This window comes from Trachurus trachurus (assembly GCF_905171665.1).
Source record: "Trachurus trachurus genome assembly, chromosome: 9".
Classification (NCBI taxonomy): Eukaryota; Metazoa; Chordata; class Actinopteri; order Carangiformes; family Carangidae; genus Trachurus; species Trachurus trachurus.
Window position 1 is genome coordinate 6,355,743 of NC_139895.1, and position 23,839 is coordinate 6,379,581.

The 23,839-nt window shown below is 40.5% G+C and overlaps 1 protein-coding gene across 3 annotated transcripts in view; it reads left to right on the plus strand.

Moving 5' to 3' along the window:
• Nucleotides 1-2,479: 2,479 nt before the first annotated feature.
• Nucleotides 2,480-23,839, plus strand: part of eeig1a (estrogen-induced osteoclastogenesis regulator 1a) — a 32,138-nt gene continuing 10,778 nt past the window's right edge. Inside the window, exons 1-3 of one of the 3 annotated variants that reach the window (XM_083979220.1) lie at nucleotides 2,480-2,603; nucleotides 2,712-3,019; nucleotides 21,566-21,686. In XM_083979220.1, coding sequence (XP_083835346.1) covers nucleotides 2,877-3,019; nucleotides 21,566-21,686 — 264 coding nt within the window. In that variant the 5' untranslated portion in view covers nucleotides 2,480-2,603; nucleotides 2,712-2,876. Of the gene's footprint in view, nucleotides 2,604-2,711; nucleotides 3,020-16,142; nucleotides 16,591-20,493; nucleotides 20,998-21,565; nucleotides 21,687-23,839 lie in introns of those variants that run through there. The other 2 variants (XM_083979222.1, XM_083979221.1) reach the window with 2 other exon arrangements.

Genomic DNA, 23,839 nt, shown 5'->3' on the forward strand with positions numbered 1-23,839 from the left:
ACAGCAGTGCAGATTGTTTAGTGCTGAATTACTGTCCAATACCATACATACCTGTTGTTCCTTACTGTAAATGTTTGAATAATTGAATTCACAGTGCTTCTCCCAACATTTAAAATTAGTTTGACAGATTTTGAAAACTAGTTCAACAATTTTGTATGTAATGACTCAAGCAATGAAATGAGGACTATTAGTTTTATAGGGAAAGACTATTCAGCGTTCAAAAGTATAGTTCATTTTGACTGACATGACATAAACAAATGATAATGTTGTAAAACAGCAGAGAATTGTATGAGAGCAACTGATACATGTCCAAAAGCATTTGCAGTTTGTTCAGAGGAAGGAGAAACTGCTACTATGATGTGGACAAATGACTACATGTTGTGGAGGTTGAACTAATAGTTATGAGAACTTTCATTCTGATCTGAGAATAGCACCAAAGCGATTGAGAAAAACTGTAATCCCATAGGCTATTACAACTGAGGCCCCTGAATGCAACATCAGAGCTGTGGGCTGCAGTTCACACCGTGGCCACGTGGTGTCGCTGTTTCGCAGTTAACGCTGCAACTAAACCGTTCACTGAGCTGCGTCAAGTCAACGAGGGTGAATCAATGCGTCACCGGAAGTTAGATAATTGTCCTTTAAAAATAAGATCTACTGAAACAATGACTGTTTAATACATACATAAAAACATTCCAGTAAATCCAATACTCACAGTTCATAAGTATGATTGTTACCTTACAAGATTATAAAAACAGGATTGTGATTTTTACACTTCTGGACTAATTCAAATTCAGTTCATAAGTAAAAAGTTTAACAGTCAAGGTAACACTGAACGATTTATTTATTTATTTATTATTATTTTTAATCTTAAATCTAGGCCCTTGAGCCCCGGCCCAGCAGAGGATGTACTTCCTGCACCAGTTCAGGAAGCTGAACCTGCCCCATGAGCTACTGATCCACGTCTAGACTGTAATCACTGTAATCTGGCCACTGTCCAGGTCATGTACACCTCCAGAGTCAGGAAGTCCCACACACAGTCCCTGTACAGCAACCCTGTGATACTAAAACTATTAAACTGCCCCTTTACCAACAGCTGTGGTGTCACGACACTGTTTAAAACATTGCACAATAACACGCTGTAGCCCTGTTACTATCTGACATACACATAGATAGGCTATATTGTTAATATTATCACAACAACCCAGTCAAATATCCCTTCTCATTTAATATCTCTTTGTGTGTTTCTTCTTCTTAAATAGCTTTTTTTTAAACTGTAGTTTTATACTTATATTGTTGTACTCTTATTTCTTTCAGTCTTTTCTACCTTGTGCGCTTAAAGCAGAAGTAAGTGATATATTTGTGTTAATATAAGTCTTAAATAGTTATATCTTCCGACAGCAATCACTTACATAGAGTGTTTGGACCGAAACACGGGTCTCTCAGTCACTCTGCTCTGCTCTGAGCCGAAGAGAAAACATTTATCGTATCCTACAGTTTTTATCCAATGAGGAGAGAGAACGGCATGCAGGGCTGTGTGTGCAGCCAAGGAACGCCGTGAATGTGGCGACATAGGGACGAGGACTGTTATGGTGCGTTCAAGGAAACTCGTATTTTTATATATATATTTATCTATAGTTTTCTTAAGAAAAATTGCTACTATGAAAAAAAAATGATGCTTTTATCATATTTTTTACAAGTTTGTTTTATATCGTTTTATATCTCTGTTCAAAGCGTACTGTACACCACTGTACACCGCATATCTGTGGGTTAACTACAAGAAAGCAAGCATGAAAAAATTACAGGTTGCTAAGGATCTTACTTAAAAGACCTCGATGGCTGAGTGTGAGTGAAATGTTTGTAAATGCACATATCAACACCTTTAACGCTGTACTCAGAAACCTGATGTAGTAGGCTATAGATTTATGTGTCGGCTTGATGCCTCAGAAAACCATATAATTAACAGTTTAATCATCAACCGTAGTTCCACCAGGTATCAACCTCTGTTCTGGAGACAAGTGGTACAGTTGTCTCTCTTTTTTTAATTTTTTTTTTTTTTATTGTGAAGTTGGACAGTAGCCTACAGTGATATGGACAAAAACAAAATGTGAAACAGATAACAAGAACAAATTGCAAATTGTTGTCTCTTTTTAACTTTATAGTAGGCTAATTTCTATTTTTGATATCAATGTCTGTATGTTTTAGCTCTATTGTCTTTTATTGTCTGTGTTGTGTCAGTTGTTGTGTTATGTCTTGCTATGGACCCTGAGTCCAAAATAAAGATATATATCTATATTTGTATTTCTACTATTTTATCTTTTTTTTTCTTCTTTTTTTTTTTTTTTACCTTGTAGGCTATGCTACAATGCTACTGTAACAACCCTATGGTAACAACCAAATTTCCCATGTATCAACAGTCTGATGTGTATGCTTTTATTCTGAAAGGGGACAACCGGAAGCGTGATGACGTATTTGCCGTCAGCTTGACGGCGCCTCTCGGTTGGAAGTTCCTCCTCTCGGCGCGGAGGGAGAAAAAGCGATGAACGGTCTGTTTTCTCTGTCATTGTCCGTTGTTGTTGTGTCGCCGCGGACCGAAATGTCTCCAGGTAAGGTCTAACCCACACAGTAACCCAAAAAACTTCGCGTTAAATAAAAGTAACGTAACGTAAAGTAACATAACATAACATAACGTCCTCGTGATTTGTTTCCCCCAGATTTCGGTGCTGAATCATCTCGGGAGAAACGGCGGAGTTCGCGTGAAAACACAAAGTAAAAGCAAAAAACTCTTCAACCAAGAGCAAGAAAAAAGAAGAAGAGGACTTTTTTTATTTTTTGTTAGTTCGTAGAGTTTAACTTTGAGTTTTTAAGGTCGCGACACGATGGCTTTTTTCGTGAAAAAGAAGAAATTCAAGTTCCAGACCCATCTGACCCTGGAGGAGCTCTCCGCCGTGCCCTTTGTCAACGGGGTCCTGTTCTGCAAGCTGCGGCTGCTGGATGGAGACTTCGCCGCTACATCCTCCAGGTAAATGAAAGAAAACCAACAAAAACAATACACACAAACCAGCTTTAAACAACATTTCATGCATGCAAAATGAGCTATAACAGCAATTAAAGCAGTAGAGACAGAGTTAAAATGGTTTTCATGCAGCTATAAAGTGATTATTTACACTTTCTGAGGTGTTTTTTTTTTTTAAAAAACATCTGCACTTGTGTGTGCAATCCTGAATAGAAGCATTTTGTGAGTTTGTTTTGCTCTCTTTAGGATTATAAATGTCTTAAATGAGATTAAATGTCAAGATGGGCTGATGAGGGTTTCAATCTTTTGCTGCTGTGCTGTCAAGATCAATCATGCCAATTGCTTTATTTATCTATTCATCAGTCCTAAACTCGATTTAACATCATAACTGGTTAATAAAAGGGGCACAACGCAGAGAATATTTGACATTTCACCTTGGAAAGTGGCTGGAAAATGATGAATAGCTGAAGGTTTATTAAATTGTGATGGATTATTTGATTAATTGATCTATTGTTGCAGCTCAAGCATACTCCTTAGTTTGTTTGTTTTGTGTTTGTTTTATTGATATCAGGTTTTTTTTTTATGTCTATTGGTTGCAGAGAGCTGAAATGATAAAGAAAAGAAGCAAATTCTCACCTTAAAGCCAGAAAATGTTGAACATTTTAACTTGAAAATGGGCCAAAGAGGCAAATGTTGGAGTGTTTGGGTGACTGAGTTGATGAGTTGACTTGTTATTACTGTGTAAACGTGGCTCCTAATGTGTTTGTTTTGTTGTTTTCTTTGATTCTTGCACTGAAAACAAAGGTTTTCTAATGTTTTTCAAGGTGCTTTCTCCTCTGTAAGCGTTTTTCTTTTTGTTTCATATGGGATCTTAAAGCTGTAAAGTACTTAGGGTTTGCATAAAAGCAGAACAGGGTACTAGTTGTTTCTGATGGATCATTTGATGAAGTGCAGTTTAAACATGGTGCATAGCTTGTTGGTTTTCTGATTGGTTTTTGCAGGTAAGATAAAGTTTCTCGTAGGTTTTCTTTTTTCTTCCTCCCATTGTTTTTCTTTTTTTTTTAAGCTGTTTTGTTGTTTTCATGTTTGCATGGCACCGGCCTCGGTTTTTCTGCAGCTCAGCTCAGCTCAGGCCGGACGGACAGATTCTCCCTGTGAGTCAGATTTAAACGCTGGGTGTTGCCATGATAAGTGGCCTCTGCTGTGTATCTGCACTGGCACCTCCACTGGATAAACCAGACTAAACACAACAAACCCCTACTAACCCCCACCCCCCTTCTCCAACCGGAGCACCACACATCAACTGCAGCTCCTTTTTCCTCTGATGGCTCCAGGACGCTGTGAACTATCTGCAGAAGATAACTTTCATTTGTTCCTCTGGGCTTTTCATCTTCTCCACGCTCGTCGTATCGCGTCGTGCCAGATTTCCCTCCCTCGACCTCGATAACATCAGGAGGAGCTTTTTGATCTCTTCTCGCTTCCTCGTCTTTGATTCGGCAGATGAGATTATACACGGCCCTGCAGAGTCATCTCAGATGTCTGTAACAGAGTTTTTCTACACTTGTTAGAAGAGGCTGAAGACGCTCTGAGGCTGTTTGTCCCTCGTAAAACCTCGTTTATTCCTGCAGAGAGTGGTTTTCTGACTCTGGTGCACTGTTTATACTCAACCTGAAGCACAGAGCTGCACCACTGCTCTGCCTTCACACAGTCTGACCTACTAAACTAACCTCAACTTGTGAAGCAATATGAGGCATTGTATTGTCAAACCGGCTGAGTGTGGAATTGGCAGAGAGCTCCAAACTGCTGTTAACCTATTTTTCAGATGAAAGGAAGGACCTGTGTTTTTTTTTTTTTTTCCAAGTCTTCTTGGCTTAGTGGATCAGGACTTGGTGAAGGAAAAGGAGCTGGACTTCCTGCTCTTAAGTGTGTGGAGCTAAATAGCCTGTGGTTGGTGTTGGAGAGACTTAGAGTTAAACTTTAGGCCTCTTTTACATGGAGCAGAAATGGTGATATTTCCACACGCCTTTAACGGAGCTTCAAGTCACCGAAGACGATTTAATCTGAAAAGTCTGGCCAAAGTGGAGATTTGGAAAAAGTTTCAGGCTTCAAAACGTCACAGTATGCAACAGAAAACCTGTCTGGTTTACAAACAAACAAGGAAGGAACATGAAGTAACTTGTTGTTGTGTTTTTTCCAGGATTCTGATTGGCTAGCATGGCTTTATCCTGCTCATAGTAGCTCTTAACACCGTATTTATGCAGGTTTGAGTAAATGAAGAGTTTTGTTGAAAACGGTCTGGTGTGAACGATGTTATTTTTGAAGACGTAGGGGGCCACATATCCGTAAACGTGGTCTTAAAGTCTTGGATTTGATGGAGGCCTACGTGGGAGAACATTTCCTCTGCGACCTCGCGTAAAAAAAAAAAGGAGATTGTCGTCTTTGTACGTGCTCGACCTCCTCGTTATCAAGTAGCAGCATCGTTCCAGCGCGGAGCTGGAAAAGCAAACACACACTGAAGAGATTGTGATGTTTTCTGCTTTCATCAGTGACACAGGAACTCATCCGTTGAGGCCGAGGTCTTCTCACAGTCTGAAGTGAAACCATCAGTAAAAGTTTTTATTCATTTCAGTTTTGGTGTCGTCACCAAATGACAATAAAATCAATGAAAAGAAGCAGCGAAAACCAGACAGTTTTGTTGTCCACTTGCCAAGTTTGAAGGCACAAATGAAGTCCTAATGATGCTGAAACTGAGACGACTGAGATCAGACGATCAATCAGCTGGTTGTTCAGTCGTGATTCAAAGCCCCATTGTAAACAAACGTAATACTAAAGTACACTTTAAGTAGTAAAACCAGATCATCACTGGGTCCAAACACCTCATTAGGTTCTCCACTTAAAAATCTATCTCAAAAAATAACTTGACACAAGAACAAAACATTTCACATTTTCAAGTATAAATGTGTATTTACAACGATAATACAGGAACAACCTTGCTATTGACCCCTTTTAGCTGTATCTTCAACAAAAAGGCTCAATGGATGAACTGTGTATTGCATCTAATGTTTACTCTGATGAATAGATGTGACTGGCAGGTTCACTTATCTTCTGTCAGATAATGGTCTGGCCAGGTAATAAAAAAATAAGCTATCTGCATGTTTAAAGGTGTACAGAAATGGCCGTTTGTCCTGTTTGTCGCGCCGAGTTGTCACGAGCTGCAACACGAGTTTACCCGAGTGAGGAAAACGAATTTGATTGGTCGTTATCGAGCGGGCGGGATATTCAAAGCTTGGGGCGAGCCCGAGCTCCGTGTGTGTGTGCGTGTCTCAGACGTTTGAATGACGGATGACAGATCCAATATCAGTGGCTGGTGAATCGTGTACAGGCTGACGTATAATCCGTGCGCCTGCATTATCCAATGCGAAAAAAAAACTACACTAAAATACACACTTTCATCCCGGATTTACTCAAAAATAGAATTTTGCACAAAGTTTGGCCTACATCGTCTGATAGATGAGTTATTACACTAATTTTATGACCTAGAGTGGGCTTAAATTCAATTTTCTTTTCTGTACACCTTTAAGCTCTGTAGAGGAACCCGAGGATCAAATGACTTTACACTCATTTTGCTGCAGAATAGATTTATTTGTCCTCCAATAAACACAACCCACCCACCTCCCCATGTGCTTTTTTTTTTTTTTATCAACCCAGAGATTATGAAGTTCACCAGCTGTTCAGAACCTAAAGCAAAAGTCACTTCACACTGTAGATCGTGGATTTCGTCCCATGAACCTTTTGTATAAATATTAATGTTTCCCAGATTTGGCTGGTGTTGGCATGTAGCTAATAAATCAGCGGCCGCAGACTCTTCAGTCCAGTTTAATTTTAGCCTCTTACTCACGATAAACTTTAAAACAGGAAGTCAGAGACGAGAGAGAGCACAAACACTCAACAAGTGATTCCAAGAAATGTTGGTGTTGATATCTGCAGCATCAAGTCTCGTCGTCGTGTTCACCAAGTTCAGCTGCACGCTATGAAATCAGATAAATTGGTTAAAAAAATTACATATGTTCAAAGTTTAAATAAAACCACGGTGCATTAGTTTAAAGTTTGACTCAGTGGTTTGTCCTCTGAGCTTCAGGTCAGATGATCTTCTTCTGCCTCCAGAGGATCAAAGACTCATAAAGATGAGATTTATCTGTCAAAGTAAAACTAGAAACAACAAACTTAATCACCCCCCCCTCCCCTTGTCTCAGGTCGTGTCCTCGGCGGCGTGGACTGCGATGTCTGAGGTCTCTGTTCTCTCTCAGAGGTCATCCTCCTCTGTGGAGGTTATATAACAGCTCAGACTCCCTCCCTCCTATCTCCGTTATCATCTCTGTGGCTGAAAACAAGGCTCTCTCAGAGGAGGAGGAGGAGGCGACGGCGCAGGGAGGCTCCCGACACAGATTAGCGATGCAGATCTGACAAACCGGGTCTTTGTACGGCGACTGGGGGACTGGCCCCGGCCCTGGCCTTGTTGTGGGTTCGGGAACAGTGGGGGGAATTAATGGCGAGTCCTGGTTGGCTCTGAGCGTGGCTGAAAGCCGAGTGGATGGATCACATGCTGGGAATGTGACTGTCCAGCTCTCACACCAGTTGTGTTTTGGCGTCTCAGATCTGTGCCAATCAGCTGCAGCAGCAAAAAAACAACAAAAAAACTCTGGAAAACATGTTTCATATTTAATTCCCTCATCAGTTGCAGCACTTTTTCCTCAGAAACACACTCAGTTTTTCCTACTCATGGCGTTGGATGCTGCAGGTCACGACCTCACAGGGCTGCAGAGATCCATCTCACTTATCGCACATATCCCACGTTCCTCAATGTTACATATCTGCACGATGCGTTCAAGAACACGGACAGAGGGGACTTTATTCCAGGAGGTCAGCAGCTGACCGGTGACAGCCAACAGCCAACAATAGTGGAAAGTTTTGCAGAGAAGCAAACATCACAAATGTCACGGCTGCTGCTGCTGCTGTTTTTGCAGTTTGAACATCCTCACAAGGCCTCGTTATGTTTATATGTACAAACGCAGAAAGTTCCCAAAGAGGGTTTTTCTGGTTTTGTTTAAAGAGGAAAGTACTAAATCCTCCAATTTGAGAAGCAGAAAACTGGAGATTTTTATGCTTTTATTTTGACACGTTAACTTGCTCCTAAATCCTGACGACTGATCAGATTTTCCGTCTAAAGAGATTAATTAACAGTCGTCCTGGTTTTTCCTGTTGTAACTGACAGACGACCTCTGTGCTCTGTCCTCTTCGGTTGAACTTGTGGTTTTACAGTTCTTAGTGATATAACGTAAAAACAGTGCAGCGCATTTACAACAATTGGACACGGGAAACACACATACACACAAAAGAAGTAGCCAACGGCTGAAGAAGAAGAAGTTACGTAACACACTTCATGCCTGTGTTCAGTTTTCTTCTCAGAAATTCAGCTGGAAATAAACTTGAAATGGTTCTTAGAAGCTGAACTGAAAGAGTTAAAAACTTGTTTTCTTTCTTCAAGTGCACTTGAGCACTGTTTTGATTTTCCTAAAGCTTTAGTATTTATGTTGCTCTTAAGAGATGTTTTCTTTTGGTAAGAGTAAGAAATAAAAAATCATCATTAAGATTCCTTGTTTAATGTGAGTTTAAGTAACTTCTCTGATGTGTTTTATATTGAAAAACACGCTCAAGCCACATCAGATCTTTTTGTATTTCTATGTTTTTAATCCTTTAACATGAATAGAATCAACAAGCGGCTACACATTTGCGATTAAAGTTAGGCTTAACTCAACAAGTCCAGATATTTTCAGACTTTGAACTGGAATTGAAAATATATAAATACACATAAATATGAGGAGCAGTATCGGCTTTGGAAAACGTCCACTACGTCCAGCCAGGTTTCTAGTGAATCCAGCCGCTTGGATTTGCTGATAATGTGTTTTCACTGTGTGCAGCAGCTTCAGACACCAGATGGTCTCCATCCTGATCTGGCAGAGGAACACGACTTTCATGAGTTCAAGCTCCATCGGCTTCGTCTGTCGGTCGACCCCTTTACATTCTGGACATTTCGGCTCATTTGGTTTGTGTTTGTACTGTTTTTCTGATGCAGATAAAAGTCAAGAGAAGGAGATGGAGATGGAGTTAAAGGCTGAAGATGCTTAAGAGGAGGGTGGATGTGAAGAGGAAGAAGAGAGTGAAACATTTAGCTACTAGAAGCTGCAGGGAGTGTTTGTGATGTGGCAGTGTGGACAGATTGTGTTCATTTCCTGTTCACATTGTCGTGCAGCAACACACTCTCTATATTCTCACATGTGTAGCTTGATGCTTTAAACACACTCTCAAGCTTTTACAAACAGTGTCATGTGCATCACGTGGGCCAAACGAGGCATTCACGTCCAGAAAGATAAACAGTACAGCCTGGTTCAGAGGCCAACATCTGTTTACTCTTATCATCATTATCATTATCATCACCATCATCATCATCATCATCATCAAACTGCATCAAACCTAAAACACTGAGTTCCTTCAGCGTGGCCTGATGATACCGAGGACCTCCACTTGAAGAGAGCCTCTTGAATTCCTCGGATTGTTTGAAGCTGAAATCTGACACTGTGCTTGTCCGGCGTCTTGTCACGTTGTGAGACAAGTGTTCCCAGGTCCTGTCGGCTTTTCCCAGTAGTATAGGAGGGTTCAGGATGTGGTTCTCAGGACCCTCAGGAGTACCAGGAACTTTGGGGTGGAGCTGGCAGAGCTTCCTGACTGTCAGGAGTCAGAAGCACTTGACTGTCTGGAAATGTTAAGAATGGCCTGAAGTTCCTCTTAAACAGAAATAACCGATGAAGAAGCTGATGAAGACGACGCTTTCGTCTGCCCCTGATTGGTTTCCTTGCTAAAAGGCACTGATGTTTGTTCACTTTGGCGTTTTTAGATACATCTTCAGCACAGGAGGATGAGTAGATACCAAAAATTTGCACTGGGACCTGCTGGACGTTCAGGACTCCCAAATAGACGCACATGACATTCTTCACATACCAAACCGGTGTTATGGTTTTCATACTCTCTCATGTTCCCCACACATGTACTCGGCACATGACTCGTTGACATGTGGCAACAAGCCGATTATTAAATGAACGTCAGACCGACTGTGCAGAGGTTTTTAACAGTTTAACATGTTTATTAGAAAACGTGACACAAGGCAAGAATGACTACGAAGTCACAAAGAATAGAAACAAGTTGACAATGATGTCCCTGAGACGAGCCGTGTCATCTGAAATATAAACAATCAAGGCCCAACTGTGAAATGAGATACACAAAAATCTAAGTAAACTAAATATAGAATAAATACATAATAAACAAAGAGACAGAACAAGAGAGGAGAAGAGTTTGAAAATTTTGAGAAAGATTGCCACGTGTTCAGCAAGAGCTGGTCCAAATAAATTCTGTTGTATCAAATTTTCTCTTACTTGAAGAATTACGTAACGTCATTGAGCTTCAGTCGACTTCCAGTGAAGAAGAAGATGACGTCTTCTTGTGATAAAGAAAAGGTGAAAGCCAGAACCTCCAGCTGTTTAAAAGTGTAGGCGTAACGGACATCGTCTTCAGGGAGCCCCATGAAAATCTCAACATGTGATCCTGATAGAGATCTTCAACATGACTTCATAATTGTTCCGCAAAAAGCCGACACAGGTGGATCGGAATGAAACAAATCAGTAAGATCACAAGTTTTTGCAGACACAGACGTCAGATTCATTCCTTCATATACTTCACCAGGGCAGGAAAATGCACAAGATGATAAACTCTGCCTGGAAAGAAATGCGGCCTCTACTGTCACAGTCCCAAAAATGTCATACACAGCATCTCCATAACCGGAGATGATGAACAAACAAGCCTATAGTTTTTCCTTTTGAGCTCCAACAAGTGGTGGATTCATTGATAATTTAATGGCGTAGAAGATCAACAGGAAGTTCATTGTTCAGTCGTTTCAAAAAGGTCAAAAAAGATTTTGGCTTCTCAAATGGAAGGACTTGCTCGGACAAAAAAAATGGATGTCTTCAGATTTTGTTCCATAGACTTTGCAGTTCATAGGTACATAAAGAAAATAGTGTGGAGATGTAGGTAGGTCTAAAAATATTTAGCTTCAGCTTCTCAAATGTGAGGATTTGTTGCTTGTAACTTGGTCGTTTGATTTTGGACAAAAAAAAGCCCATCTACTATAAATCATCCAATTAAAGATGGAGCCTCAGATTTGTCCAATGGATTGAAAGAGTTTAGGAAAAAAGTAAGAGTGAACATCTCTTTTCAATAGTCACCAGCAGGAAACCAGTCCCAGGAAACAAAACTCTGTGAAGGAGAGTTTCACTTTTTTTTCTCCCCCTCACCTGGTCAAAAGGCTTCAGATGTGAACAGGGTCGAACGTTCGGCCTGAGAGTGGACGGAAGAGCCGAGTGAGGAGGAAGGAAGGAGTCCAGAGAGGGAGTGGGACTTGTGGGGAGAGTTAGAAATCGACCGGGACCGAGCGGATTCTCAACAGCTGTTTCCTGTTTTCATCTCACTTTTCCAGCAGTTAGCATTTTGGTGGGATGTGAGGGGAGGTGTGTGTGTGTGTCTGTGTGTGGTAGTGGGGTTGTTCTGGCATCTCTCCAGGTAATCAGAACGAACGCCCTCCTTCCAGGGGGAATTCCTCCTGTGACATTGATTGTTGGAGCTTCTCTCTCAGATTGATCTCTTTATCTCGATGTTTAACTTTGGCTCCGAGCAGCTCCATAAACAGCAGTGTTCAGTTTCACACAGTGATGAAATGAAGACATTAATGTGTTTCATTGCGTTTGTCCAAACTCTAAACTGACTTTTGGCTTCAACCGTCAGTATAAACGTTAATTATTAAACAACCTCAAGGTGTAACCTGTATTTTATCTCAAAATTGACAAAAGATTGATTAGATTGATTAAAAAGCAATGTAGATAATTGAGAAACATTGCAAAATCTTGGTTGGACATCAATACTGGTTGATGCATCATAGTATCACAATGTTTTGTCTGGCGTTGTATCAGAACTTGGATGCTAGAAGACCAAAATACTGCCTGCCTTATCTGCCTGCTTGACAATCTCATTGTGCAAGAGTCTTCAGTTCTTGAGTATCTTATTTGATAAAACAGAAAAACAGACGTTGGCAGATATAATTTGCAGTTGCAAATAGGTAATAAATCGCAATTTATCATGATATGTTACTGCAGTACTCAGGATATCACAGAATTATCGTAAAAAATAGCAAAAATAATTCGTACGTGACTTAAATAACATGATATTGTATCATGGTTGACTCTAACTGACGTCTTGTGGTGGAAATTTTTCTACTAAACCATGGGCAAAATATACGAATAATGTATTATTATATGTAATCTATAATTAAAGTGACAAACTTGTTGCTCTTTGCAACACAATGAAAGTATCACAACACTCAAAGAAGCTACCAAGTACAATACTGTTGTGCACCAGTATTTTGCTTGTGCCAAAACATTAGCTCATGTCACTAATTTTAGCTACAACTGTTTTCCGTGTTTGGCTAAGAGGCGCTATAGCATGAAACCACAGGGGGAAAGCTATTGGACAAAGCTGCAGCTGATGATGTGTGTGGACGCCATGTTTGTTTTTGACCGTGGAAACGCTTTGTGCCAACTGGGATGGAAATTGCTGCTGACATCTTAGTTTGCACTTGTGTGGGATGTATTTGGATTCAGGACCAACCTCTGTTCTTATCACCTGATGATGGGAAATTTCCAACTCCCTCTCATCTCATCTCCCATCAATCTTTTTTTAATTTTTTTTAATTTTTTTTTTACATTTTTAAAAGAAGTTTAATTCAGATTATTCCATAGTAAATTACATAAATGTGAAGATACTGTCCCACCTGTTGCTGCCGTGTGAAAGCTAGTTCAACATCTGGCCAAGGGACAACTGGCCTTTTGGCCAACTATGACACATTAACAGTGAGGTCAGCGGAGTGTCGTCCACAGATCACACGGTTACGTAAAAGGTGTTTGGTGACAGCCAGAATCGACCTTGTGACCTGTTGCTCTGCTGGTCCTCCCTGACGTCAGCGGCCCCTCTGCAGGATCTGTCTGCTTCCTCAGCACTCTGCTCTCGGCCTGTTTATCTGAGCCCTCGACGCGACCCGGCCCGGCCCGGGAGCTGTTTGTGTTTCTGCGGCGACCGGGGGGCCCCCAGGAGCCTCGCAGCCAGGATGGGGGGAGATAAGGATCCTGCACTGCTGCATTGCTGACATGTTGAATCATCACATGGGGCTCATACAGGGACTCATGTTTACATTCAGGTCCATCAGCTGATTTTTTTTTGGTGGTGCAGCTTGTCCTCTTGAGTCCGACTCATTCTGCAGAGCTCGTTGGTTCATTACATGGACTCGAATATGTGATAGGCGGCTTGTCAAATTACAGATTTTTGGCAGCAGAGTAAAGGTCAAAACAAATCCGATTCCACCGCCTGTAACTTCAAATTACATAAACTCCTCCGAAGCAGCACTAACAGCTGATTGGGGATCAGTACAAGGCGTCAGCTTCTCAGGCTGCACCTGCCTGAAGAAACGTGTCGGACATGGAAGAAGGAAACACTCTGAAATCCAAGAATAACAGAATAACAGCCCGAGGCCTGATTAATTTTCCTTTTTCAACAATGAGTGAATTTAACCTTTTAACCAGGAAAACCTCACTGAGATCAATAATATTTTTCAAGACTTTCAAGACGGAAACAAGGAACAGATAACAAGATACTAAGATACGACACAATTATCACATTTAATCAATCGAAAGAGAGGAAGTCATAAACAAAACAAACTTTAAAACAGTTTAAGTGTCCATAGTCACAGTTTCCATTAAGAAACTTCATTATCCAGCTCAGCATAAAGCTACTAGCTGATTAAGAGATGACATCTACTGGTATTATTCAGGAAGGCACAATGGGCCGCTACACAAACTAATAAATAAGATTAAATGGTTTCTACACAAACCTACAAGTCAAAGTTTCCTTCAGTGTCAAGTCATTGTGCTGACAGTTGTCCTCACATTCAGAGCTCATGAGTTGAATCTTAAATGTTTAATTCAGTGTTCATTAGTAAATCGTTAAAAACAAAAAAAACCTCCTAAATGAAAACATCCAATCTGATCTTCTTCCACTACGACTTCCTGTTTCTCAGCTTTCCATCAGTCGAGTCCGACATCTCGGATCCCGTCCGTGTGGTTACGTTTCCCACCATTCAAACCTCCATGTTTTCAATTCCAGATGCTTCTTACATGTCACATCCCTCTTTCTCTTCTCCTTTTTTTCCCCCCTCTCCATGCGTCTCCATTAAAAAATTATCTGAAGAAGCACAAATTGTTTTTCTTCCTCCTCATCCCAGCTGAGACCTCGTCTCTCGTTTTGTTTTTGTACTTTATAAATCCTCTCTCCCTGAGCTTTTGTATGTTTTCTCACCACTTCCTAATCTCTCCTGGATATTACGCCGTCACATGAACATCCCTCGCCCTCCTTCCTTCTTATTTGCGTGTAATTGTTGATGATGTAGGAATTCGAGCCTGTTCTGCTTCTGCTCTCACACAACATCAGTAAATATGAAGGGATTATATTTCTCCTCCAGCTGCAGCCCGTCTGCAGGCTTCAGCTCCTCTCTCTGGTTTTATGATCGGCCGTAGATGCTGGTACCAGTTCAGCCAGTCGTTGTTGTAGAAAAAACCTCTTCGTCCTGAGCTACAACTTCTCCATCTTCTTCTCTGGATGTGGAGAACATCGGGGTTTACCCTATTTTCAGATGTAGGACATGATGTTTGGTGGTGGGACACAGCAGCTTTCTGTTTGTGAAATAACACTAATTAGCTTCAGCTGTACAGTGTGATGAAAGGATTGCCCTCCGGACAGAAATGAGGAGGAGGAGGCGCACGCACGAACAACGACGGCCTTTGTATCGGTTTTCCTCGCCAGACTTTATTGTGTTGGACCTCGATCTTCTGTTTACATGTTGGACTATAGAGAGAGAGAGAGAGGGAGGGTGTCACTGTGAGAGTCTGCAGCCGTGCTGCGTTCAAGTGCTACTCATATCTACTCTTTTATTTTTGGATAAGTCACATGTCTTTTGCAACATCTTTAACACAGTGTTAAAATCTCAAAGTATGAAAGCGGAGTACACACCTTCACTTCTCCGTTTTATTTTAGCAAAACTTTCAATGACCAAAGTTCAAAGTTATATTGCAAATACTGTACTGTGGCTGATACTGAGGTTGTGATTCAGTTGCTTTTCACTTCCCTGCACCAGATGAGTGCGTTCCTTTTTTTTAATATCCGGACATTAACTGGAGCAGCAGTTTAGATGTTGCATTTTGCTGTGTCATGATTTGCTCTGGGCCAATTTTTTTCATTTCTGGTCAGCAAAACTTACAGATTTGTCACTGTGGATGTAGAGAACGTGATTATTGGGGCAGTGGGGGGTATTTATTTATCACCATTTTCTGATATAGTATATATTATTCAGCAAAGTTTTTTCTCAGGCATTGCAATGCTCCATTTTCATACACCCCAAAATGCATTGGGTTTGTGCTGCCGCTACTTTATTATCATATTATATTATAAAGGGTTTGGGTTAGGGTTAGCATCACTGCATTACTGTGTCGCTACAAAACTTTCTCTTGAATATTCACTGGTTTGTTCTCACATCTTGTCGATGACGTATAAAGTTTCTGCTCAAGTGAACTGTTCAGCTTTGAACCATCTCCTTAATAACGGCCTTTTTGCAGATTTCTGTCTTCTCTTAGTTCAGTATCTCCTGTAAAATAGCAGCTATAACAACATGCTTGTTGCAACTTTCCAGTGAGAACAGGTTGACATCCTCACATGTCTCATTTTTCTTTACAGATAATTAATGACACAGGCAGAACATCGTCACATTTAAAGGCTGGAACCGACTGACTAATTATTGCAGCTCTACGTTGCACAATGAAGTGACGATGAAGTGTTGCCTCAGACTCAGAGTGATGATGTGACCCGACGATCTGGGTTCACGTACAGGTTTTTATTAACCAACACACATCTCCTCCTGGTTCACATCAGATCTGACGCAGTTTGACAGTTGTTGTGTTTTTTTGTTTTGTTGGGATGTGAGTCACATGTGAGCGGCAGAGAGTCAGAACAGAGTTCGGGTTTTAATCAGCTTCAGCGTGAACAGAGCCAGAGAAAAACATGGAGGATTCCTGTTGAACGTTACACTCCTGCACGAACAGAGGGAGGTGCAAAGGTCGCAGATGAGATTAAAAACAAACGGCCGGAGAGCTTATAAAAACGTCCGAGAGGCTGAAAGCGAGAGTGTTGGTGCGAGCGCCTCCTCCTCTTCCTCCTCCTCCTCCTCTGAGCTGCTGGCAGAGCGGCGGTGGGTTTGAGGAGTGTGAGGTTTCCATGGAGCCTGAACAAAGCCATCTGGACTGAGGAATGTGGTTTGGGAACGCTCCCCGTTACACACTGGACAAACCAATAGCGTGGGGGGTTTTCTGATAAGAGTGAGTGTGTGTGTGTGTGAGTCTGAGAAGTTCATGTTGTTTCTAGGGAGAGATGGATGAGTGGACGTTTTCACCTCCACAGTTCAGGACCAGGAGTTTAGTTTAGAGGGTTAAAGCAGGTTTACAGCATGATTTGTGTTGTGTGGTTTTTTATTTTTAATTGAGCAAACTTTGTGTTGTTGCAGCCCGGGTTGTTAGGAGGAGGAGGAGGAGGAGCGGGGCTGCAACTGTTTGCATTAGGGATCAGCTGCTCTATGAATCATTTTATCCAGAAATGTCAAAACAAGTAACAACACAGCTTGTACATCATAACTTCCAAGAACCAAAAATGACTTTTCACTTTGCTAATTTTGCCTGAACAGTCAGTAAACCTCTAAACATTCAGTTTATAAAGATCTAAAGTGGAGAAAACCAATAAAACACATGTTGAATATTTTTATTTGCTGATATCTTTATTAAAGTAATAGTTTTATGAGAATTTTCTGAAGTTTTTTAAATAAATAAGAAAATTAACATTATAATAACTCTGGATCCTGTTCATATTTCATATTTATCATCTGTAACAGGTGTAAAAGTGTCTTCAATGGTGAAGTGAAGCCACAGTGTCCTTTAGCTTTGATGTTTCATCGCAGGACACTGTTGGAGGAAGAGAAAGAGGGAACAGAAATAAAGTGGTAGAAATCACACAGTGAAATAGATGAAGGGGGGGGAGGGGAGTGTGAGGAGCAGCTGCTGCTAATTTGTACTACAGACTGTGCATGTGTGTGTTGTTGTTGTGGTACATGTGTCATTTGCACCTTCTGTTACACACAACAACCCTTTAAACTGTGGTAAATACAGAAAGAGATTGAGGCTAAATCACAATAAGCTCCATACAGTATAAAGGTAGATGTTTGTGTTAAAGCTCCATACAGTATAAAGGTAGATGTTTGTATTAAAGCTCCATACAGTATAAAGGTAGATGTTTGTATTAAAGCTCCATACAGTATAAAGGTAGATGTTTGTGTTAAAGCTCCATACAGTATAAAGGTAGATGTTTGTATTAAAGCTCCATACAGTATAAAGGTAGATGTTTGTATTAAAGCTCCATACAGTATAAAGGTAGATGTTTGTGTTAAAGCTCCATACAGTATAAAGGTAGATGTCCATGTGTAGTGTGATTATAAAGCAGCTCTAGGTTCTATATTAATACTGTGAAAGCATCAAAGCCTCAGTCCACAGAGAAATGCACACAGCCTGTATTCAGAAACTGAGCCTTAAAACCAGCCGTCAGGACTTCCTGTCACTTTGTGATGTCACAACAAAGCCTCACCCCCTCACCACCTGGACCCACCATCTAACAACTTAGCAGGATTTATTTTCTCTGAGCGTTTTATTCTAAAATTTGCTCAATTTTTTATTAGATCCCTCCAGAAAACAGTCAGCCAAGCTATTAATATCGACCACGACTGTTGTTGTTGTTGTTGAACATCCATTTGTTATTTTTATTTGAAGGAATAATTAGAAAAATCTAAAAAAAAACAAATCATTAAAAGCTCTCTACAATTTTACGGTTTTCTCTGCTGGTTCGTGATTCTAAATAAAGCAGCTATCATAGAAACATCTCACTTGATGAAACTTCTCAGCCTCACGTCTGAAGTGTGATCACACCCCACCACGAAGCACCGAGCCTGTGATTTATATGAGCTGCAATTAAAGAGGCATCACGCAGTTTAAGTGACTCCAGAAACATTTAGCTGTGGTTGGTTGGTTTGCACGACGTTGGACCGAGTCCAGGGGAAAGTTTCCAAAACGAGCCGTTCTCTGCCATCTAGGAGGAGGGAAAGGACTGTTTTTGTTTATCGTCGTTGGTGACTAATGGAGAATTTACACAAATTATGGTTCATTTCAACAAGATGGTGTTTAACTGGTTGACAAAATGATGGTCCAGTATTCTCATCACTTGGGGATGATGAAGACAAACCTGCATGTAATAATGATTCTCCAGTGGTTTCCTTGGCTGTAATTGGCACCCAACGGCTTAAAACGTCCTTTGTTTTTCTGAACGTCTCCCTGTTTTAGCATCACAGACATTTATAATTAACTGAAAATAACACAGTGGGATTACTTGCTGCTTTTAGCCAAGCTGGCGGTGTGTGGCACTGTGACTGAAATATCTCCACAGCTACTGTAGCCTGGTGAGAATAAAGATTGTACGATGTATTATAAACCGTTTTAAAAGGAAGAGCTTAGGTTTAGAAATTGTGGACATGATTTAAAACAACACATCTTCCTCTAAAATGCAGAAAGAGTAGGGATGCAAATTAGGGATGAGCATGATTAATCGATGATCGATTATTGATCGTTACGAATTTTATCGATCACGGAAAATTTTTATCGATTTATTATAAGGGATCATGTAGAGGGCAGAGGTTGTCATGGAGAAATAAACCCCAGGTTTATTTTTTCATAACAACCAATAAACTATATAAAAGTATTATTATACAGGCCTATTATTATTATTATTACATGGTTTAAGAGTGAAATTATTCAGGGGCACTTGTGTCGCGGACTCGGTGCAACGGCTCCGCCCGCTCTGATCAGCAGGTTTGGTTTTCAGCAGCGGTGTGGAAGGAGCCTCCACTCTCTCTGTAAGTTACAAGCTACAAGTCATTTATCTAACATCACAAATAGTCCGAAGCTGTTTAACGACGGTTAAAATGAAACTTAAGGTAAATATCCTGCAGAGTTAGTTTCTCTTTTCTGTGCCGCGCTGATCAGAGCGCCGCTCCGCGGTGTGTTGGCGACAGAAATAATAATAAAACACACGCTTTCACATTTTGAAAGTGCTTGTGATTTTTTTTTTTTGTACAATTGCAGCCAAACACGAGGCTGAAGAGAGAGGGACAGCAGAGCTGCTCTGACAGCTCAGCTGCAGGTGAACCAGGCAGCGCAACGGTGCTTTTTTTTTTTTTTTTTTTTACTGTAAATGATGCCTGTCCCTACAGGTGAAGCACAAGCACACAGACGTCCATGTACGTTGTTGTCTGACCTTCTTCCTTCACGGGGACTGCCCCGGATTACTGGCACACGCCATAGCTGCACGCATTTTGTTTTTAATTATGAATATTAATATTAATATTAACGATTAATCGATAATTGATCGTTAATTTTCCCGAAGATCGATCAAAAAGATTTCTTCAAATGCCCATCCCTAATGCAAATAACATGAATTTTTGTTATTGCTAATTATTTCTTCTATTATAACATGGACAGACCCCAATAGAATAGAAGAAGTTGTACACTAACGCTATTCACCTAGACTTCACTCATTTTTTGTTGTTTTTTCCTTTACCAGTGCCTGGTACCTGGATAGTTTTTTGGTGTCGTTTCAGCTGAAATTCCAAGCGAGCTGAGTCGATACTAAAACGTGACGTCAACCGACTGGCGGCCACTCATTGGCCAGAGCGTGATTACCATAGACTGTAAAAAAAAAAATGGACGTAGCACCCATGACGTCACCCATTGGTTTGGAGGAGTCTGTTTTGTGCTCCTACTATGGGCATTTGAACTGCACCATCTTGGATTTTAGTGGGAGTCTACTTTCCATATTTGGAGAGGTGCAGCGGTTTGCCGGCCGAGAACCCGCGGTAAATTCATGCAAAACCGCTGATGCGCGTTGCCTTCAGGGACAGTTTTTCAGCAAGCAGTCTCTGCATTTACCTCTAAAACAACTCTGTCTGGTAACGTTGTGTTATTATCTCATAGCGTGGTGAATGTGCAGGTCACAACTTGTCCACCAGAGCGTTTTGGAGTTGTTGGATTGTGTATTTGATGAGTTTGATGAGGGAAACCAAGAAATCCCATGAGCCTTCGTAGCGTAGCTCTGAGCAGCTCACGGCTCTGCTCCGCCGTTCTAGAAATAACTTGCACGGACAATTCAAGGTAACGAACCTACTGCTATGACTATAGGGATTATGGCAATGGGCCAATTTGCCAAAATGTTGAACTATCCCTTTAAGAGGTACTATGAAATACTCAACTGTGATGGAAAATGGCCAAAACCGAGTCGGGTCAAGTAGAGCTGTAACTGGAAACAGACTTTGATCTCACAGACCTGTCGGGCAGCAGTAAATCTGATTTTGATTGGATCTTGTTGAAGCAACATGATGCAAGTCACAGGTTTTTAATTGAACAAATTATGGTGCATCTTTTTTTAGGTCCATCATGCAACACAAACCTACATCTCCCCCCTCCTTTCTCCTCCTTCCTCCTCTTCTCTTCTGTTTCTAAGACTTTCCTTAGGAATTTGTCAAAGTGCCATTCACCACAGCTTTTTGTTTTCAGGAACAAACAGATCAGTGACCTGCTCTGTTGTCGTGTGTTCCCAGTTCCCACCCGTTCACCAGGACGTGTGGAAGCTTAAAGGTGACAAGGCAAAAACTGTGTTTTCACAGACGTGCACTCGTTTCCTTGAGAGGCTGGGGAAAATCCTGAGAGACAAAAGCCAGTCAATTTTATTTTATTTTTTTAAAACAACGACCAAGTGGCATCAACCAACGTCAGAAGAGTCAGGGAGAGCCATGGGAATCTTACTCAGAAATCCACTCGAGTTTTGGAAAAAAAAAAAAAAAACTCATGCTGCACAGCACACGACATGTTTTCTCAGTCGTTGCTGTGATAAATCTGATCCTCAGTGGACGGACCGGTCACGAGGCTGTGAGACAGTCGTGACATAACTGGGGGAAGAAAAAAAAACAAAAAAAAACTGTGTTGTTCTGCAGTCAGAGAATATAGATAATCTAAATAACGAAGCTGTAAGGAATGTGTGTGTTTACATAATCCATTTGTCCCGGCTAATAGAAAAACCAGAATCATATTATCCATTAACCAGAAGTCCGGAGCTGCTCAGGAAGTGAAGAGTTAGCAGGAAAAAATTATAATAATTCATTAGAGATTTACGAGTTCCTGTTGTGGTTTTTTTCTCCTGTTGCAGAGAGGAGGTTCAAGAAAACTGTGTTCGCTGGAGGAAGAGGTTCACCTTCGTGTCCAAGATGAGTGCGAACCCCCACACGGGAGTCCTGGACCCGTCTGTGTGCAGGGTGTCGGTCAGGAAGGTACGACTCCCAAAAGTGTCCCCCACCCTCTCCCCCCACCTCCCTGTTTGGAGATAAATGACGTCAGTACAGTATCTGAGTCAGAAGAGGAGAAAATAATGACTCTTCTGTTGTGTAATAACCATCCGCTACGAAGCTGGAGACTTGTATACAGTCATTATGTGCTCTTATTTGTACCTTAAAGAGTCGCATGTGATGGTTTGGATGCACTGGAATCCATTAGTTATGAAATTTTGACTCCACCTTTTATCAGTTTTTTTAGATAGAAAGATCATTCTGGGTACAAAGTGAAGCTTACAAACTTGGGAAGTTTTCTATATACATGTGAAGCAGTGATGTTCAAGATAAAGTGGTAGAAAAATATCATTTTTGACAAGAATTTGTCGGAACGGACAGTAATTTTTTTTGTCTTTCTGGGGATATTGGGGTGATTTTTTTTAAAAATTGGATGGCAGCAGGTCCCAGAATCTCTTTTTACTTTCCCCTATGTTTCATAATACTCTGTGCCAAATATCATACACTCATGACTATTTGTAGTAACTAAATTGGGGCTTTCATCATTTTTACTGGCTTTTTTTTGGCGCTTTGGGCATCAAGGGGTTAATATTTGAAAATACTCAAGGGCACCCTCTTGAATTTTGAAAAGGTACAAGAAACAGCAGAAAAAAAACAACTTTATCAGACAAAACAAGGTTCATCAAAAAATCAGGCTTTTGCTCCCGGACTTTATCAATCTGTGCTTAGTAACTAACTCACAGTTTGTAACATCCGTCTCTTCACTGGAGCGTAAAAGTAAAAAGGAATCAGTGGTGTTTTAAATAAAAGGCCTTAAAACCCCCTGATCTTAAACTGAGAAGAGACAGAATGAATGGATACCTACTTCTAACCCATAATTTCCCACCGGAACAACAGTGTGATATATTATGACTCAACCAATGTCCAGTCAAGATTCAAACGTGTCGATGTGTCGGTAAAAAAGGACATCATGTCTTTGTCTTTTCAGTGGAGACAGTGAGGCTGGTAATTTCCTGTTTGTTGTAGAGCTGCGGTGAATTACTTAATTTCTCAACTTTCACTGATTCATCTCATATTTTACTTTTATCTTCACCGTTAGATCTGTTTTTGTGATGTGAAATGTGTCAGAAGAAACGTCCAAAATATTCAATGTGAGACCTGGAAAAGCAGCTAAATAATTACATGTGCAAACCTGGAATCATCAAATATTTATTTATTTATTTTATTTTTTTACTGGAAAAATTACAATCAGTCAATTATCAAACTACATATTAATGAACTAAACTTTAACATATTGGATGTCTGGATTACATCTACAGTAACAGCTGTAATGCTTCATATCCCTACAATAATCCAGTGATGTATAATTCAACACAAAATACGTAGTAGCATCGTGACTCAAACACACAGATTAGTACAATTTCAGTCCTGATACAGATGACAGAAAGAAAGAAGGAAAAAAGGGTAAATAATAAATGATAATTGCAATATTATAGAATATTATTATATTCCACTTCATAACACAATGATATCAGTGAACCAGCTTTTTAAATGAATACTGGTTTGTTGTTGTTGTTTTACTAGTGTATTTAAAGAAGAGCGTCCAAGTGTTATTAAAAAAAAAAAATCCATTTATATTAGATTTGTAAGTAGAATTACACCGCCTTGCAAAAGTATTCATACCTCTTAAACTTTTCCACATTTTATCACGTTACAACCACAAAATTAAATGTATTTTATTGGAGATTTTATGTGATAGACCAACACAAAGTAACACATAATCGTGAAGTGGAAGGAAAATGAAACATGGTGTTCAAGACTTTTCTACAAATCAAAATTGGACTTTTTGGCCTTCACAAAAAACGCTGTGTGCAAAGCTCTATGTCTGAAATATTGAAGCAGGCGTTTGATGAATCCGCCTCTTTCTGAGCAGCAAATGTGAGAACATTAAACAATCCTCTTTGACATTATCTCTAAAACGATTTCTCTAGAACACATGACATGTAGACTAGGCGTCGGGTTGTAACTGGTACAGGAAAAACAACCGAGTACAGACTGTGGGAGTTTCTCGGAAAAAATGTATGTTGGATATTTTGGGTGCAGAGTTGATGTTGATGTGAACAGTCCGGGTCTTTAAT